The sequence below is a fragment of the Centruroides sculpturatus genome, unplaced genomic scaffold (genome assembly GCF_000671375.1).
Source record: "Centruroides sculpturatus isolate CEXI.00-Female unplaced genomic scaffold, Cexi_2.0 scaffold41, whole genome shotgun sequence".
Lineage (NCBI taxonomy): Eukaryota > Metazoa > Arthropoda > Arachnida > Scorpiones > Buthidae > Centruroides > Centruroides sculpturatus.
Genome location: NW_019384983.1, coordinates 1,099,054 through 1,119,749, shown reverse-complemented (window position 1 = coordinate 1,119,749; position 20,696 = coordinate 1,099,054). Strand labels below are relative to the sequence as shown.

The 20,696-nt window shown below is 30.0% G+C and overlaps 3 protein-coding genes and 1 long non-coding RNA gene across 4 annotated transcripts; 2 read left to right on the top strand and 2 right to left on the bottom strand.

Moving 5' to 3' along the window:
• Positions 1 to 778: 778 nt before the first annotated feature.
• On the bottom strand, positions 779 to 1,267 carry LOC111632836 (prestalk protein-like). Its single transcript, XM_023377365.1, has one exon. The coding sequence runs from the start codon at positions 1,265 to 1,267 to the stop codon at positions 779 to 781; it is 489 nt and encodes a 162-aa protein (XP_023233133.1).
• Positions 917 to 20,121, bottom strand: LOC111632854 (histone H4 transcription factor-like). Its single transcript, XM_023377382.1, has 10 exons — positions 19,901 to 20,121; positions 19,584 to 19,736; positions 19,353 to 19,445; positions 18,892 to 19,012; positions 14,902 to 15,040; positions 12,187 to 12,311; positions 11,482 to 12,018; positions 7,074 to 7,129; positions 1,382 to 1,480; positions 917 to 1,306 (listed from the first exon to the last, which is right to left on the bottom strand). Exons 2-9 carry the CDS (start codon positions 19,663 to 19,665, stop codon positions 1,476 to 1,478), a joined length of 1,158 nt encoding a protein of 385 aa, XP_023233150.1. The 5' UTR covers positions 19,666 to 19,736; positions 19,901 to 20,121; the 3' UTR covers positions 917 to 1,306; positions 1,382 to 1,475.
• LOC111632855 lies at positions 4,402 to 5,792 on the top strand. The gene is made up of 3 exons (XR_002757938.1): positions 4,402 to 4,508; positions 4,561 to 4,688; positions 5,374 to 5,792. It is a non-coding gene; the product is annotated as an uncharacterized LOC111632855 (long non-coding RNA).
• On the top strand, positions 8,683 to 11,466 carry LOC111632853. The gene is made up of 2 exons (XM_023377381.1): positions 8,683 to 8,959; positions 9,562 to 11,466. The coding sequence occupies exon 2, from the start codon at positions 9,567 to 9,569 to the stop codon at positions 10,956 to 10,958; it is 1,392 nt and encodes a 463-aa protein (XP_023233149.1). The 5' UTR covers positions 8,683 to 8,959; positions 9,562 to 9,566; the 3' UTR covers positions 10,959 to 11,466.
• Positions 20,122 to 20,696: the final 575 nt, after the last annotated feature.

The following is a 20,696-nucleotide window of genomic DNA, read 5'->3' as shown; positions in this document are numbered from 1 at the left end:
TGTTACGTAACAATGGAAGTGTTAAGAGAAAGCAACGTGCAATACGCAGATGCAGTTTTTTTTCGTTTTTGCGGGAAATCGAACATATTTTTAGATCCATCTAAAAGTTCTCTAATTAGTCTGGAAACAAGGGGACCCAATTCTTGCATTCTGTGAAAACGGGTAAGGTTGACTGTAACGTAATAATCTTTATCTTAGTTATCGTTACTTTTGCCCGAGCAACGCCGGGTCCACCTGCTAGTTTACAATAATTTTTTATGAAATAAATGTATATTCATTTTTATCTGGTGTTTATGTTATAAGCGACAATATTGGTAAATTTTAGTATGAATTATTGATATACATTTTCCTATTTTATAAACTTATTTGCTACTTTTATAATCTTTTTATTTTAAATAATTAAAGTTTTTCCATAACTTGTAATGCTTTTTAAAATCACACTTGCTTATTTTTTAATGTAATGACATGATAATGATAAGTTGTATATAAGTTGTATAGCCAAAGATTGAAAAATATATAAATTTACATTTAAATACGCTCTCAAATTTAATATATTTATATTTATTTTGTAATTTAGTTAGAGTGGGAGAAAAGAATAATATCCATGTGTAAGTTTCAATAAAGATCAAATTATTTAATTTTTAAAAGTTTTATTTATTCAATGGCAATCATTACATTGAAAATTCTGATCATTCTGTGATATCTAATTATTTTATACAAGATACATTGATTGATATTTTGATTAACTGAATACAATTTATTCAGTCAGAGATTAATATTAATGACAGCAACTCTTTTCTCCACCTTCACAGGACATTTTAATATCGCAGCATTCGCAATCCTTTCCACACGAAGCGTTAATATTACAATCACAGCTTCCGTCCTCCTTCTTCTTACAAGAGACTTTGACATTGCACTTTTTGTTGCCTTCTTTTCCGCAATTTATTTCTACTTCACACTCGTCGTTTTTCTTGCAATTGACGACTACGTCACATTTTTCGCATCTTTTTCCATTTTTACCGCAGGATATATTGACTTTGCAGTTACCGCAAGATATTTTGGTACCGCATTTGGAAGCATTCTTATCACAAGATAACAATACGTCGCAGCATCCACGATGTTTATCTCCTATAGACGAACTGTAATCTCCGCAAGTGATGGCAGCTGTACATCCTTCTTCGTGACACTTGCTATTGGGATCACATAAAACAGTGAGAGTGCAAGAACCATCGGGACATGTAAGTTTTTGAACGTTGGTAGAAGCCATAATTAGAGTTTAAAAATGACTATAAACTGAACTACGATGCTATCATTTGAAAAAAATAATTAAACTTCAAGTAACTTTTAAAAAATATTTAAATTATAAAATAGAAGTACTTACCTAATTATATTATTTGTAAATGAAGAGAATGATAATTTTAGGAGATGCAATTTATATTACATATTTATCACATTTAGAGTGCCTTGTGCAAAATTTAATCTTTAAAGATAAAAAATAGAACCGTGTGAAAAACATTATATTGCTATTAGTCTAAAATTATTATCCAATAGAATTTTATCATTTTATTTGATAATTGATAATCACATATGAGTGGACAGTTAATTTATATATTTTTTACATAGCATAATATTATACTATATAAATATGCATATATAATACTTTAATATGAGGTATATAATATATATTTAAAGTAATTAGCATTAAAATGGAATAAAAACATTACAGTATTTTGAGAAACGAAAAACTTTTATATTTTCTGAATATTGTTTTCCATGATATTAAATGTTTAATTAACTACAATTTAATAAGCCGTGATTGCTTAATATCTCAGGAAAGATAAAACACACACAAGTAGATAATAACTAGATAATAAGTTTAAATTTCGAATCATTATGTTTTGCGTCATAATCGTGAATTTCAAGGTATTTCTTACTGAGAATTGATCTAAGAAAAACAATAGTTTGAGATTACAAATCCTATTGACAAAAATTATAAAATTAAATTTAAGAATGGGCTTAAAAAGTTTGAGAAAGTTTTAAAGTTACGTTATTTCAGTTTTAAATGTAAATTCTCATAAAACGATTGACTGGAAGGTCAGTAGCGCATTATCCTATGGGCAAAAAGGAAAATTGTTTGAGATCCCACCAACAGGAAGCCCAGAACTAATCTTTTATAAGAAAATATTTCCCTAAAAATATTTACCGAAGAAAAATGTCTGAAGCCAATACTATACACGGGACCTCTAATTCAAGTTTGTTACGCTCCATGAAGCTATAACGCGCAACTGTAGAAGGTTGTGATAAATTTCGTGGTTGTTATATTGGATTGGGATTCTAATAAATCCTATTTATTATAATTTATTGCGCGTAGTTTCAGTTGAATACCATAGTTGTTGACTCACGGGTACATATTGATTAATTCTCTCCGTTTATTAAATAAAGATGAAATAACTCTGAATGAATTGGCTATCATAAACACGATTTGTATTTGTAATCTTGGTGGGATGTCTTCTTTCCTGTTTTTACCTTCGTTTGATGCCCAGTATTCAATAATTGATTTGAACTCATAAAATTTATTCCCAGTTTGTTCATTCCATGTTGACTGCTAAAGATTTTAATGTTTTTGCCTAACTAAAGGCATTATATTAACGTATGGAAAGAGGAGAATTTAATATTTATTTTTGTCTTTTTTAAACCAAATCTGCTGGTCTTTTATTTTTCAATTCAGTTTATTTTCTTCGATTTGGTTTAAAATTAAAAATTTAATTTATTTTTTTCTGTATGTTTTTCTACTCTTTTTTTATAATACGTTTTTATTGTATCAAAAAACTGTTTATTCATGTTTCATGACCCGCAATGTTACCAACCGTAAGATAAATATCAATGTGTACCGTAATTTGCAACCCGATTCCAATAACAAATTTGAGCGTAGCATAAGCGATAATTGTAGCATTATTTTGCCATCTTAGTATGTTTTTTTTTTATTTTGGTACAAAAAATTTTGATTAAAACGCAGCGTGCAAGCTTTCTTGCTAACGACTCAAATTGACAAATCGCCGAAACACGTCTTGCAAAATAATGACTCGGCTGATTCGAACTGTGAGGGGATCGGAGGGAACAATTTCAAAACGAAATAACGCTTATAAGATGATGTACCATTACCGTCTCCATTGCCGTCTGGGCTGCCGAGCGGTAACAATCAACGACATGTGAGGTCGATGCCTCGTTTACAAACAACACAACCCGTTTATTACACAATTAACTTAAAAAAGTACTATAGTCACGAAGGGTTAAAGTCCTTGTAGATTCAGCGCGTAGTCTTCAAAAAAAGAAGTGGAAAGTCCGGCGACGAAGGTGGTTCCCATTGCTGACCGGATGTTGCATTCTAAGTCCAGTTCTCGAACAGGAAACGATGTCCGGGAAGGCAGATCGGAATTTCTGAAGTTTCTCTCAACAAAGATCTATAACTCTCGGAGGATACATCGGCAAAGGACGATGATAGAAACACCCCAGCGAGGGACATGGCCTTGCGAGACACCACGGCAAAGAACGAAGTGTCCTTGTGACCTAGATTTAAATAGCATGTGGCCTCGCAAATCGTTAATTTATTGGTTATTGATCCCCTTTCTTGATCCTGATTGGTCATTCTCTGTTACCAAATGAAATTGGACCAGATCGATTCCAGAGAAAGACGATTGTTTATTAATACAATTCGACATCGTCTTTGGTTTGGTGTTGAACGAACCTTGTACCTTAACTAATATTTCCTGTTTTGTTCGTCTTGTCTTATAAAGAATTTAATTTACTAATTTTTCTCCTTTTTACCGAATGGTTTTAATATTAAAAGAATTTCATTTTTTGTCCTTTTCTTTTATAATTTAGTTCCCTTAATTTTAATTAATCGCGAAGATCAAGATTCATTTTTGTATGGATCTATGGTTAAAAGAATGTTTTTCATCCCAGCCCAAGCCTCACAGAACTTCGTTCTGTGAGGCTTGGGCTGTCATGACGGTGTCCTGCTGGGTGTCATGACGGTGGTCAAACTTTAAAGTTCGACCTAGAAGGGAGATTTCGGGGGGTCTAAGGTCATTCCCATGTTAAGTCAATAGAAAACTTTTTCATTCTAAATATCCTTAACAAACGAGCGCGTGCTGCATGGCATTCAAAATACGACAAAGCTCTTGTCAAATTTTTTTAACACACATCCATCTCTTTCCCTATTTTACTCGAAAAATCGAGCCTACATATCTTAATTTAACGTATTATTTATACCTTGCACAAAAATTTCTTTAAAAAAAAGAATTAATAACAACACTACCTTGATTTCGGATTCCCATTGTGAGTCCATGGGAAAAATTCCAATTGAGTTCTATTAATTTTTTTTTTTGTTTTTTTTGTTTTTGTTAAATACAGGAATATTCTAAACTATATTAAAAGTGGCATGTATAAATGTATACCCTACCGCATCGACCGTTTATTATGTAAGATAAGGAAGTTTCGGAACAAAGGTAAGAATTGAATGCTTTGTAAGTGCAGAGTGACGAGTCGCTTTAATTATAGTTTTGTTTGCTTACAGATGAAAGGACTCGTGCTATTTCATTACTTCTTTCCTTTTGTCAAAATATAAGCAATAGTACGATCTAGACCAACTAATTACTCTTGTCTCTTCGATTTATTTTTTATTTTTTGTAAGTAATAATGAATTGAATAAAACTAATTTTGTAATTGCACTAATATTTTTGATATATTGTAGGTATTATTTTAATTTAATTTACACGAGGGAGTTATTTTTCATTGCTTTTAAAATGGTTTATTTTTTGATTTAATGACGTAAAATTTGGTTTATTTTAGTCTTTTTTAACCCCCTAGCTGGTTTATATTGAAGAAACAGAGATGATAACACTGGTAATAATCAGTGTCAGTGGTTTTGTACACTTAGCCCATAGAATTAAATATTCAAAATTATAATGAAAAACAAATTTCAAACTTGGAATTTAAACTTTAATCTCACAGAAGTTAAAGTGATAAAGTACGTTTTTATCTAATCATCTGTTATTGGATGGTTGTAACCAATTATCGATCTAAAAATATTGCTATTTTATTGGACGATAATTTGCAAACTCATAATACAGTGATAATTTTTCGCACGACTCTATTCAGATAATGCACGTGTGCGTCGATTTTGATAACAGGTCAACAATAGAGAATGTTACGACATAAGTAGATGTTTCCTCGCAAAATTTTTGGTTTAGAACATTTTTTGAAAACACTATCATTAGAAAAGTGCAGCTTTGGCTTAAAATTTATCAATATCATTCTCTTTTTGCTAATATTTATACAATAATTAATATAATTATTAAATATCTTGTTTAGAAAATCCAGCAACGAGTTACAAAATTTTCCCGGCTTCACCACGAAAGTTTGCAACATGCTCTTTTGTTGGACTCCATTCGCCGAAATGTTATGCCGCTTCAAGTTTTTCCCCACCTTTTTTGGAGAAGATTTCCTAGGACACGTTTCATTATTATTATTATTACTATCAATAGATATCCCCGTCAAGTATGACTGAATGCTTTTTTGAGAAAGTATAAATTGAAGGATAAAAAATCTAACTTGATTGACAAGAAAAAAGGACTAATCTGGAAAGAAGACAAATCCAGTTTATATTCTGGAACAGTTTTGGCTAAATATGTAAATATTGACTTAAGTGATCGAATAAAGGACAGATATTCTGCGAGAATTTATTATATTCTTAATATACAATATCTTATTTAATTACTGTTTTTAGTGGTTTTATAGTAATACTGCTGATGAGAGGCATGTTAGCCCGAAACAATTTAAATGTACAGAAAAAATTACTACTACAGGCAGGGGTTCGTTTCCACTATGGAAGGTATGGAAGACTCCATACCTCAGAATATTGAAAAAATTATTTATAATTTAATGCAAGGCACTTCCTCTCTGTATGAAAACAAAGTTTTTCCTTGAATGTTGACCAATCGAACTCTTACATAATTCAGTGTCAAAAATTTTTTAACTCTAAGCAATACATCACCAAATTCCAAACCTCAACTTTTAAAGAACGGACACCCATGACTACAGGTGATATAATAAAGAAAATTTGTTTTTTTCTGAACTAACTTCCATTATTGTGTCAATTTTGTAATTAAACACCAGTGTAAAGTCCTATTAATCAGTGGCGTGCCGTCCTTGGAAGCGGTGGAAGCGCCGCTTCCCTTATATTTTCTAAAATATAAAGACATATTGCGCGATTATTTTCATATTTTAACGTACAATACTTTGAATTAATTAAAATTAATATTTTATTATAACCGCATTATGTATCTTATTACAAATTTCTATACTACAAGTGAAAAAAACGATAAGATTGCTATTGTATATTCGAATATCAGTGGCGGAATGGAAGCGCTGTATTGTCGAATAACGGACAGCTTCCAAGCAGCTAGATTATATGCATTTTACAGAGCACTAACCTCACGCGGTTTAGCTGGTGGAAGCCAAGGTCCTAGATTATACCTTGGGTGGAAGCTACACACCAAAATATCGTATAACGCTTCCAATGATTCTATCCAGGAACGGTTCTGGGATGTTAGACCAAGCTTCATTGTGAGCTAAATTCATCCATCTGCGTAAAATCATACGTTCCATTGCTTTACTGATGTGGGAGGTCAAAGCAATTGGACGATAATTAGATATCTCAGAAGGGCTTTCTAATTTGCTCTTTACCTTCACGCCATCTATTGAATGTTTTAGTCGATAAGATTTTTAAAAATCTTTTTTTCTTTCCCTCAACAGCTTAAATTAATGACGACTTCACTTGTTGTTAGCATTTACAATGTTTTATAAAACTTCTCTATATCCTCAAAATTAAGTCTTATACTATTTTATAATCATTAAAAATATATAGTTTTTACAACAAAATATGGTAACAGATGGCGCCACATACAATTTTAGTTATTTATTTTGATTAACATAATTTTTATCATCGGCAATGAAAGAAATTCGTATAATAAAACACAATACTTAAAAATATAAGAAAGTTTTGGCCTTACTTTTTGGAACTTTCTGGATATTTTCTTTAATATTTTCGATATGCAGTCGGTTGAATCTATAAATGTAAAACTTACATTCAATGAGTTTTCGATAACTGAACAAACGTTTTATAAACTTTCTTTTTACGTGCCAAGAGACAATTAGAAATTAATCTAAAGATGAGCAACTTTCGATAAATATCAAATTTTTAAACAGTTAATATAAAATTTAATAAGTTTTATTAAATATAAAAATTAATATGCAATCATGAAAATTCCATGTACAAATTTATTTGCTGAAGTAATTATAATTCTGCTTTTGACATATCGACTGCAATGTGTGTTTTTGCTTAAAGTTCAATGTGGAAATGGTTTCCTCCCGTAGTGCATTATTCTGTGGTGAAATATTTTACTAGTAGAACGCCGGTCGAAATGCTATAAGTTGCTTTGGCCAGTTATTTAAACAACAGCCTAACACAGTCTTTTATCAAACACGAGAACACTACTTAATGTTTTGTTGTCTCTTTAACCGAAGTGCAAGAATGAATCTCGAATGGTGTTGAAGTATTTGTCTGTAAATTGGGATGGAAAGTCAAGTCCAGTTGATTCAGTCGTAGCCGGGTGAGAGGTTAATTCCAGGTAAAAGTATCATATTCGGGTGAAAGGTCACTTCCGTGTGGCTGTGTCACATTCGGTAGAAAGTCGAAATCCGTGCAAGAAGGTCATGGCAGAAAACAGGTTATGTTTTCCAGCAGAAAAACAACCTTTTCCACCAAGGCCTTTTACGTTCGACAGATTTTTCCACCATTTCTTCGGACACCTTTCTGTCCAGTACCGTCACACCGTCTCCCCACCGTCCATTCCGGAATCTCGGGGTATCGCTACTTCAAGATAACAGGGAAAACATTTTATTAATTAATAAGACACTTGAGATTATAGGCTAGTAAAACAAAACAAGTTTCTTTCTCCAGCAAAATTCTGAAGAAAAACTGCATTATGTATTACGCTGCAGATTTTCTACGCAAAAATCGGAACGGAGTTTAAGTTCTTGTAACATTGTTTTTTATATGCAATGTCGGCTCGATGCTTTCATCTGGAACGAAACCGATTTTTACCGCCCCTGCTTCCAGAATGGTCGTAAATAGAGAGCATTTCTAGCACTGGCACTCTTGTAGGAACTATTTATAAATAACTTTAATAACCGAATACAATAATTGTGCATTTATTTTTATTCACTTTTTCTTTTTTAAAACCGATTATTTTCTGTTCTTTCATTTACCATTCTTCTCGTCACATATATACAGGGTCACCTAGCGCGATGGGTGGTCCTGGATGTATTTGACGCGATCTACTGAAGGGGTGAGCGAAAAGTTCTAAATTTCGATCTATAAAAATCTCCACTCGTGCCCATTCGATTCACGAGATTTCAATTGTATGTACTATGATAACTGAATTTCTTACTTAATCGCCAATTTGCCATCCGATGGATTTCAATTTATCTTCCTAATTTGTTGCTTTGATGCAGTAGTAATATTTAGGGCAACTGATTAGCATTGATGATGGCTATTGCCAAATGCAAAATACTTCATAGCTTTCTTTATTAACTGCTGCTATTATTTGCTTTTATAGAGCTTTAGCGTTTATCAGGAATTTTTAGCACACAAAGGAAATATAAAGATTTATGTACTTTGCACATTCAAACTCTAATTTATGTTTATTAATTGGTGTTGTACAGTACAATGCATTTTGTAAAGGATGGGCAATTTGGTTTTTTATCCATCCTGGTATTGTTGTTCCTTCTTACATTATTGCATTTCAATAAAACGAATCATGTGATTTCATTTAATCGGCAGATCTGAATAAGAACGGATAGAGCTGTACAGTAATTTGAATGAAGACAACTTAAAGTATGCAATTCATTATTATTTTTTCGGTTCATGTCATAATAGACGTACAGATTTTCATTTACTTGATAGAATGTTTTTAAATGTCAATTTAGGAAAATTACAATATAAACTAATATACGAGTACTTCAAGATTATTTCAATTATTATTGACATGAATTAAATTTAATGATAATGGATGTTATCAATCATCAATTATTCAATATGAAAAATTTTACACACTATGCGATCGAGTAAATGGCATTCGTTTATTGATTAACTTATGTGAACCATAAAAATTTTCGTATTGAACTTTTTTTTTTAGTTCTTCAGTCTTTCTGCTCTGTGAGCACTAAGAGGACCTTTTCCATGCAAATCATGGATTCCATCAAGCTCATAATGTCATGGCTTCATGGTAAAGGGCACGATCTGAAAAATCTAGGTCAGATTATCCTGGAAAAGTTTTGAAGCTCCTGACCTGGTTTCAAAGCTGGGTCCTGCTGACAATATCTTTGCCATTTTAGTCATCTAGCATCGATGAATGCTATCACTAATAATCCTCACAACTTATCATCATTAATGATTTTATGTAAACAACTCTTAATCTTTCTTTTCTTTTTTCTTAGGCAAAATGAAATTTTACCAGAGGAATGATAATAATTCTGATTTTGAATCATCTTCAGAACATTCAGCACACATAACAGAAAATTATGGGGAGTGTAAAATAGTAGACATTATAAGTTTCCGACAAAACGATGATAAAAATGATTCACAATCTACATTATTTTGTACTGCCGTTTTATCAAAACCGTTTAGCTCCCTTACCAGTCTCAGTATGAATTACTTAAAAAATTATTGTATAGAACAGATATCAGATGAGAAAAAAGGCAGCATTACTAAGCATTTGCAGCAACTGGAAAATTTAAGTTATGATCCAAACAAGAGCAAGAGTTTAAATCAGAATAATGACATTGATTTTGATTCTACATCTCATTCACAAAATGAATATATTTTAAATAAAGAAATGTCACCTTTAAAACATATATCTGATAACAACAAAATGCTAACTGAAACAGAAGAATCAGAAATTGGGGCATTGCAATCAGAATCTGAAATTTGGGACATTGTAAATTCAGTATTAAAAGAGATATACAAGAGAAATGAAAAGACTTTTTCTGATAGCAATACATTAGAACAGACTGAATATGAAACTTTTGAATCACAATACACTTCAACTCTAATGGAATCCTGTTTGACAAATTTCATTAATAAATTTATTAAACTGGATAAAAATGTAAGAAAAACGCTAAAGAAAATAATTACTAATATTTTAATTACTTATTTTACTCAGTCAGATGATTTAATTGTGGAATCTATTACCAAAACAATTGTAAACAATGCAAAACTTTTACAAGGAAATCAATCACATCATCAGAATAATAAGTCATATATCAATACTTTATTCAATGACAACCACAAAACAAATCCTGAAATGGGTTTCATTCATAAACTCCTTTTTGAAATGGTAATTCAAACATATGAAATTTTGGAAAATGTAGATGAAATCTGGACAAATACATTAGTAAACTCTTCTGATACAAAGAATTTATCTTCATTTTCTGGTCCAAAAAATCCTATGAATTTAAAGAATAAAGATGAACATCCCCCATATACTTTAATCCCTAAGGAAGATGATGATAGCTGCCATTTTCCCATTATCTACCTCAAAAGTAAAAACAGCACTATTAGAGATGATACTTGGAAATCTTCGAGTTTAATGTCCAATGCATTCTCTAATAGATCTCACAAAATTAGCTCAGAAAAAAATGATTCTTTAATAAGAAAATCAAACTTAACACAGAAGAAACATTATAAGAAGATAACTGCTAGTGAATTATTACAAGATACTGATTGCAAGATTAAAAAACTCCCAAGAATTAAACACATTTCTCCAAAAGTAAAATCAGCAAAAATTAATACAAAAGTACTGTCAAAATGCTCAGAAAAGCATTTTGCTAAATAACCTAGGCATGAAACTGGGCCAAATAATTACTACACATTCTTATCCAAGAAAAATGTACAGAATTATAACTGTTATTAGAAATAATTTAAATTTTAAATAATAAATATTTCAACCTTTTTTGTATATTTTTTAAATTCAAATATATTACACAGTAACTAATATGATAGTTTATTAGTAGTTAAGATTATCTGATACAAAATATTGTCTTTAAAGATGAAAATTAATAAAAAATTATAAATACTAATTATCTTGTGATTTATATCAGAAATTTTAAATTTTATTCTCTAATGGGAATTTTACTCTACAGAAAAACAATTTCCCGAAATTGTTTTAATACTTTAATTTGTATATATTACATCAATGTATAAAAACAAAATTCAGTAACTAAAAGCTAATGAATGTAAAGATATTTGAAAATATTAAAAATATACATTGTTTATGAATTTTCAAGATAATTAAATAAGAAATTATTAAACTATAAATAATAGTTTGTTTAAAAAATGCTTAAAAAAATAACCATTACTCTACTATTTCAATGTCCTCACTATGTTCAGGTGCACTTGCAATAACTTCTGCCATTTGTATGACAGTTTTTCCATCAAGATTTTCTATAACATGTATCGTGCGAGATGAGTTGCCATTCTTTTCTAAGTCTGATAAATTCAAATATACATATGGTGGGACTTCTGAAGAAGCAGAAACATCTTCAATATTATGTACTTCTAACACCACTGAATGAACCTCACTGGGTATCATTTCTTTAGTTGTATCATCTTTATTATCAGGATTAGGTATATAGACTACCATAGGAACTGTAGTTGCCTGGATATCATTACTTTCTGAGCTTTTCATTAACTCTGTTGAAGCTTCTTTATTATTTTCATTGTCACTATTATCAACAACAGTCTTATCTTCTAAATTTGTTTTGTCTAAAATGGAATGTGAAGCAATTTCTTTATTTTCTTCGCATCCCTCTTCTTGCAGAACAGCTTCAGACAATTCTATGCTTTCATAACGAACCATTTGAAGCCTAAAAAACCCATCATCATCACGAACATATCTGAAAAAGAGATTAATATAAATTTACTATTTATAATAATCTTTTATAGCAATATTGCAATTATTTAAATATAATAAATAAAATAAAAGCTATGAAAATTACTGCATAATAAGTTTTCTTTTTCTTACTTTTGAACAACAGTTATCATGAAATGAATTTATTTTTTACCTGAAACGACAATGTCCTGATGGCCAATGAAAGTGATGGTTAGACATCAAATGCTTGGTCAAATAATTTCCTCGACTGAATGTTTTTTCACAAATATGACATTTATAAACTTTAGCTGAACCATTCTAAAAAGAATTAGAAAAGTAAAATATTGAAAGTTATCAAAAACAAATCTATTTTATTAAGAAATTATAAAATTAACATCATATTCTTCAAAACTTATATCATCAAACAAACAAAAAATCATTCTATACATAAAAATAAATGTTGAGAAAATTTTTAGTTCTTAAAAACTGTCATAATTTTTATTTCAGATTTATTAATTTATTACTTTCAAACGTAATGAATAATCATTATATGTTTGTACTCATAATTAGTATTATGAGTAGAATGCATAACTTATAAAGATTTTAAATTCTACTTTGGATAAACATCATACTAAAATATTAAATTTCAGTACACTCATGTTTGTGAAAATTGCAACACCATGAAGGAATTGTCAGAAATTAAAGAAATTTATTCCACATTTATTCCAGTAATATTTACAAATTTACAAGACAAAAAAACAAAAAGAACGTCGGAAATCAGTACTTTGTGTGTCCTCCACAATGAGCCTGAACACGTCGTGGCATTGAATCATACAGATTCTGAATGTAATCCTGGGGAATGGCATTCCAGATGGCTTCGACTTGACTCCAAAGTTCAGTCTTATTCTGTGTCCCACCAGCTGTATGAGCGAGTTGCCAACCAATGAAATCCCAGATATGCTCAATGGGCAACATCCAGGGAATAAGCAGGCCAAGGAATGAGCAAAACCTATTGTGCACTGAAGAAGGCTTATGCAGTCTGAGAAATATGTGCACGGGCATTATCCTGCTGAAATACAACACCTGGAATGCATTGAAGAAAGGGGAGGACCTCTGGCTCCACAATTTCCCATATGTAACGATCACTGTTGAGGTTGCCCGTAATCTGCACTAGATGGGATCAACAATTATACCCAATAGCTCCCCACACCATGATGCCAAGCGTTTATACGATATGACGATGGATAACACATTGTGAGAGCAGACGTTCCCTTCTGTAACGTCTCATGTGTACTCTTCCATCATTGTACTGCAGATTGTAGCGAGATTTGTCGAAAAAACTTATTGCCAATGGGCACGCCACGCACTGTGTTGCTGAGCCCATTGAAGTCGAAGGTGTCTGTGAATCAGTGAGTGGAGAATCCTGCGTAGAGGAACCCTTGCACGCAGTTCATGCTGCAGCAGACAGTGATGAACCGTGGAGCTAGACAACAAAACACCTGTAGCTGTGCTCCAACGTTGTGCTACATACGAGAGGATGCTGTACAGTCCATCACAGCCATGTGGATTAGATGTCTGTCATCCTGTACCATTGTGCTATTGCTTGCCCCACTGCCAGGTTTTCGCTTTATTTGGTTCTTCTCTGTCCATTTCTTCCAAACACGCATCACTGTTGTGGCATTACACTGTGTGTGAGCTGCAATTTCTCGATACAAAAATCCACCCTCTTGCATACCAATGATGCGGCCTTGTACGAACTCTGTTAGTTGTTGGTATAGCTTCCTCAGCTTTTGATGAGGCATATTGACCACCAACGAAACATTTACCACAGACAGAGGAAGATAAATGGATTTTAATGCATCTTTACAGTCCTTTATATACCTGGAACAAGTGGCTGATAAGGAGCTGGTTTTTGTTCCACGCATGTGCAATCGCTTTGTAATTCTATTCATTTGCACGTCTTATCTCACTTTATATTTCCTGTAAGTTTGGTTCAATTTGCACAATTCCTTCATGGTGTTGCAATTTTCACAAACATGAGTGTAATAAATAATGTACAGTAGGGTCTTGTTTTATACAGGACTGACTTATGCAAATTTGTACTTTGTGATTAACCAATAGTTAGGTTAATCCACTCCTAGTGCCACTGAATTTGACTCTTAAGTCAGCAAACCATGCTTTTACAGTTTCTGACATTGGCCATGTTTTTTTTATGCAGTGCTCAAGAAGCACTTTACAGCAAACACTCTGAAACCAGTTTGTAAATGCAGCACTGCAATGTAGCAAACTGTTTCTAAATGTTTGTTGCAAGAGGTGGCTGCGGGAAAGATAAAGTAGCTTTTATGTCCGCTACATGTGTAAAGCAAAATGGACTCTTGTGTGTATAATACAATATTATGCTGTAAAAATAAAAAAGTCAAAGTGATGTTGATAAAAATATTATGGAAAGATTAAGGAGAATTAATTTTCTAAAATGACTCTGAAAGTCATAGTATTTTCCTTCCTATTCTTTATATATCTTAAACATAATTATTATTTTGAGATTTCTAAATTTAAAATTTTTTAATCAAACTGCTTTCTTTCAATTAAATAAATCATTATTAACTTCTCAACATAAAAACAAATAAGAAATTCATTAAATATCATATCTTAATACTGATATCACATAAAACTTACTGTGATCATCATTAAATGTCTGATTAGTATACCATTAAGTCGTAACGTTACTACATATTTTATCAGATAAGCTTTTTGAAAACATTATTGAGGAAAATAATAACTTTAAGACAAAAATATTATTTTATAAGAGATTTTTCTATATATTTTACTACAACAAAGTATATAGTTTTATTANAGTGAATTATAATAATAATAATAATAATAATAATAATGATATGCATATGAATACCTGATGTTTTCCACTAACATGTCTATTTAGGCAAGCACGAGTTCTTGTAGAATAATCACAATTCTCAATAGGACATTTAAAGGATGGTTCATTATTATGAGTTTCCAGATGTTTATATAAATCACTTTCATATTTACATCTAAAAAAACAAATATAAAGAAAACTTAACAAATATTCATAAATAATGCTAAATACATATAACTAATACCTTATCCTTGCCGAGAAATATAATTTATTTCAAACAAACGTTTTCAGCCTGATTCACAGGACATCTTCAGGTTGAGAACCAAATTTGAATTAAAGGATTCCATCAATGGAATACAAAATTCAAAATTCAAAATTAAATAAGCAACAGAATAAAATAAAATAAAAAATAAAAAATTAAATAATAAATAACCAACAGAGTAACATAAAATAAAAATATAAAAATGTACATAGAAGTATTAAGAAATACAATTACTAACACATCCAATAAAATTATTATTTTGACTGGTTAGAGGTCTTATTAAATTTCTTAACTATAAACTTCCATGCAGAGGGAAGACTTTCTGCATCCCTCGCATTTAAACAGCTTTCCTGTATTTTACTCCTATAAATCTGCAACTTTTCAGCTGTCAACACCAAAGATGGGAAAGATAAATTATATTTCTCGGCAAGGATAAGGTGTTAGTTATATGTATAGTGATTTGCTGAGTACTTTATGATATTAATGCTAAATAATTTAATCAGTTAAAAATTTAATTGATTTAGCATGTCATGAAAAAAATTCATTTATAATAATTCCATAATATTTTTTCTAAAATAATTAATTTTATAAAATATTTCAAATTAATTAATTCTTTCAATTAAAAATATTAATATCTTAAAAATGTTTAAGTTGTAATAATTATTTGAATTTTTCTAAAACAATTACTAAAAAATAAATATTTTATTTTTAAGAATTTATAATTATATTTTTTATATTTAAGAAAAAAAATATTTTATTTTTCTATTTAAAATTTATCACAAATTCAAATATATGTATGTAGTATCTTGTTGATAAAACAAATTTTAAAAGTGAAAACAATGACAAATTGATGTTTTTGCCTTTATAAAAAAAAAATCTGATCTATTTCTATAATTTAATCAAAATTCAGATTTCTTCTTACAAAAAGAGATTTGAATTTTGGTTAAAATATAGCTAAAATTTACCTTTATCTTTAGCATACAATATACACAGAAAAAGTTATGACCCAAATAAAATTGTCCGATTAAGATAAGTGCACACTTAAGCAGATGAGCAAAAGGAAGAAAAAATCCACCTGTTTTATGTACAAAATTCACCAATTTTAAGTTATGGATGTGTTTACGTTAGGTATGCAAGCAGACAGAGAAGATAAAATATGTCTTATATTCTCAAAAAGAAAACATTTTTGTCTGACTGCTTCAAACTGACACAGTCACTAACCCAGGTGCACAGCTGTAAAAACTTCTTGGCACTCCACTCATGAACAGAAATCACTTTTTTAGGAGGAACACTTTCTTTTCATTTCTTTTATCATGACAGATGTAGCTTTAATTTCCGTAGTGCAAAACTACAAAGAATTACATACTTTACAGCATCCTCATTTGAATACCTTCACATCTTTTCAACAGTTCCAGCAAAAAAATTAGGTTTTAATATGATTCATTACAAATGTCTTCAGCCATTTTACATTTGTCCTTTCTCAGACATTAGCAAATGAATAGAAAAAAAAATTAGAACTAATGAACTTTTCAAATGCATATAAAACTTCTAAACAAATACAAAATTTGAGTATTCAAAATGTGTTCTAGATCTACATACTTCAAATTCAAATACAAATTAAATCCATAAAATATCAGAAATGAATAAAATAACAAAACTTAAACATATACACAACAGGAAAGATGACTACATCAAGCCATAGAAATTTTCATGTGTCAATATGATTTCTGTCTCACATTACCTGGACAATATGTATATTTCCAGAGCCTCTAATACCTTTAACTCTGCTAAATGATAGATCTATCAGATAAGTAACCTGACATAAATGTAAATATGCTCTCAGTCCTCTTGGCAACATAGTTATCCAGGCAGCTTAATTAGGTCTCATTGACAAATATTACTACAAAAGAAAAAAAGTGTACAGCATCAGCAATAGCAATCTAAGAGGACAGAGAAATCAAAAATAGTTTGTTATAACAAAATTTAAAGTCTATACAAGGAAATAGCTAGGTCTGCAGGTGCCAAGATCACGCACAGAAGAAACTCCACGCTTTCAAGATTATTGAGAAATGATAAGAACCACTTGGATATATTATACAACCTGAGGATTTATAAAGTACTACTTAAGATGTCCAATTTGCATATGATCTCAAATGCATTGGCTCTGCATCATGGTCATTGTAAGAGAGGGTGAGAGAACGAGAACATAATCACAAAGACCAACCAGGAATTGCATTGGCTACATAAGCATTAAAATTTGTCATGTTACAAGAGGAAGCATGTTTACATTTATTTCATGTTACTTATCTGACAGATAAATACATTTAGCAGAGTTAAAGGTATTTGAGACTCTGAAAATATACAAATTATTCATAAGGGAGGGGTGAGTATATCAATGCAAAAGAGTGGAATCCATATCTGACACATGGAAAATTTTCCACGACTTGATACAGTCATCTATCCTATTGTGTAATTTTTGTTATTTTTAATGTTTAAACATGATTCATTTCTAATATTTCATGGAATTTCACACTCAGCTACAATTTAAGTTACTCAGTAATCTCCATCAAGGCACACTTCCTTGGCCTGCCTGGTCTTCATATTTATTGCTCATCAAGAATTTTCGGGAACAAATGAGATGTCGGCTTTAGCCACCTACAAATGCAATATTCACGGACAAATCTGTTTCAAGTTGAATAGTTTAAAAAACTCTTTAGTACAAAGTATTAAAGGTTCCATTAAATTGTGCTATTGTTTCATAGGAAATTGACCCTTTGCTATGATATTGAAATCACTTATAACCATCATCATCTAATAAAGTTTCATTCAATTCTAATGAATAAAATTTTATTAGTGCCTAATTTTCTTGTTAATCAGTGTATTTAAAAAATATTAAATTGTAATTTCAAAACAAAGTCTTTTATGTGAAGCTGGCCCCTATTTAGGTGTTACTAATGTGAAGAAAACCTGGAAAACTCCACATGACCAGCCCATTGGCCATGCTATTATCTACAACCAATCTATAACCTGGTTTTATGCATTCGGTTACTGGAGGGCACTTATTAGAATTAAGAAAGTATCATTCCGAAATAAAAAACTTGAATTGTTAGATGTGGAAAATTAAATACTTAAACTTATGATTTAATAATGTCACAGTAATGATATAGCACATATATTTCACATGACATCATTGTTGCAGTAATCAAGTGAATATTTTTTAAAATTATATCCTTTTTTGTAAGAATTATGTTTAGTTTATTTATTTTCTTAATTTTTTTACCAATAGATGGTGCTAGATGAAAAGCCAGCAAATCAAATGTAGACAGAAATTAATTTATATATAAAAATCCAATCAATATTTTGGGCTGGGGTGTATGGTATTATCTAAGTTAGAAGTATGTGAATGTAACTGCTGAGTTTTGTATCAATTGGTTAAATGACCTAGGTATGCATAGTGAACAAATAAACAAATAAACATTTTCATTTATATTACAGATTAATTATGTAAATAAAATCAACTACTTAGAGAAGTGCAGAAGACTTAATAAAACTATTTTCAAATTAATTTTTTATGAATGAGAGATGGTATGGATTGACTTTTCAATGTTCTAGGTCAATGGTATTCAAAGATTTTAACAGTGTGACCCCAAGGTAATTTTCCGCAACCCCATTTGGGGTAATGACCCATAGAGTGAATAGAACTGTTCTAGGTTACTAATTATTCCTGTTAAAATAAAGTCAAATCATATATAACTGTAACTTACCTATATTCACAATATTGACAGGAATAATTTTTCTCGGTTGAATGACGGTATGTAATGTGACTATGTAAAGATGATGGATTTGGACAAGTCATAGCACAATAAGGACATTTATAATGGCTAACTGCAAAAATTGTTTACATCTTTTCATAAATTAATTATTGTAAATTATATTTAAAATTTTTAAAGTATATTTAAACAAACATAACAAAATTTTTCTAGATTTTAACTTAGAAATAAATGCCATAAGAACCTAAAAATGAAACTGTAAATAATATGACTATTTTACATAAACTTTTTTTAATAATCAATAAGTCAATGATAATCTATTAACAAGAAAAATAAAAATTATATATTTAGCTTAACTATATTAAAGAATAAATTACTTATATACAAAAGTTTAATTTAACATTAAATTTAAATAATTTACATTATTATTTTTATAAAATTAAAGTGTTACATACCATGATGTCTCATATGATCTCTGAGAAGTCGCTCAGAAGCAAATTTACGATAACAATATCCACATTCAAATGCAAAATTCTGAACTTCATTATCTAAACTCCAAAAATTTTTTTTCAAATTAAAATAATATAATAAAAAGATTTAAAGATTTTTAATAATTTTTCTTTAAAAAAATATATAAGAAGAATTTATAAAGTAACTAAACAGTGATAAAGAAATTAAATTTGAACCATTAATAGCTGCTTGTCGAATAATATGATCTTGAAATTTTGTACGTGAAGCAAACATTCCACCACAAACTGGGCATGCCATTAGTTTTTCTTGTGTGTGACTTCGAAGATGATCTCTCAGTTTATTAACACCACCAAAAGAACCTTTGCAATCTAAAATTTATATGGCAACATTTAGCTAGTAAAGCAGATAAAATAAAATTTAAATTTTTTAAGTGTTTTAGTCTATTATCAGTATTATTATTAAAATTTCATCTGGTTTGAAAAAATTAAAGTTATTTCCAAATTTACTTTAAATAAATTAATACATGTATTACCTTGCCAATGGCATTTTAGTACAGATCTGTAACTAGGTTTGTTACAATCATCAGCATGTGTATCAACATGTCGATAAAATACTTCTGGACTATCAAATACTTCCTGAAATTCATTATAAAAAAATTTGATTAAAATTAAATTCCAAAATATTATATATTAGAATTGTTAAAAATAGAACAACCAGATTAGATGACCAGGAAACAGAAATAGAAAATGTATCTATTTAATAATTACCCAAAACGAATATTAGATAACTGGTTAAAAACTTTTTCTGTTAACTCTAAGAATAAAATAGCTGAATGTAATATGAAATATGCAAGTGTAATGTATGTACAAGGTATTTTTGAAGAAATTAAAAAATTGATTAAACTTTATAATATTATAGTAACACTTAGAAATGACAATATGCTATTAACTACAATTAAACAACCTGAAGATACAATTGATATTTTGCAAAAAAACTGCAGTTGTCTATACTTTTAATTGCAATTTTGACTCTTGTTATACTTATGTAGGATAAACCGGAATAACTTTGGCTACTAGAATATCAGAACACATAAGATCAATATTAGGATCATTATTTATTTTGTATTGGAATCTTACACTTTACACTTGTCAACATAATATATTTTGTTGCAGATACCAATATATTTTTATGTATGGCTGATGAGGGTCCTGTGTACCAAAATGCAATTCAGTAGCAGTATGATAAGTCTCTGTTATCTCTACTGTTGTATTTGAGATATTATTTTCAACAATTTTTCAATACAACAAGAACTTTTATGATATTGAAAA

What these genes read in the sequence shown, in the direction of transcription:
- LOC111632836 (XM_023377365.1), bottom strand. Translation starts at nt 1,267, where the DNA reads ATGGCTTCTACCAACGTTCAAAAACTTACATGTCCCGATGGTTCTTGC.
- LOC111632853 (XM_023377381.1), top strand. Translation starts at nt 9,567, where the DNA reads ATGAAATTTTACCAGAGGAATGATAATAATTCTGATTTTGAATCATCT.
- LOC111632854 (XM_023377382.1), bottom strand. Translation starts at nt 19,665, where the DNA reads ATGGCATGCCCAGTTTGTGGTGGAATGTTTGCTTCACGTACAAAATTT. An exon ending in AGATCATATGAGACATCATG is followed by an intron (nt 19,013 to 19,352) that starts GTATGTAACACT and finishes CAATTTTTGCAG; the next exon opens with TTAGCCATTATAAATGTCCT. An exon ending in ATGTTAGTGGAAAACATCAG is followed by an intron (nt 12,312 to 14,901) that starts GTATTCATATGC and finishes AATTCTTTTTAG; the next exon opens with AATGGTTCAGCTAAAGTTTA.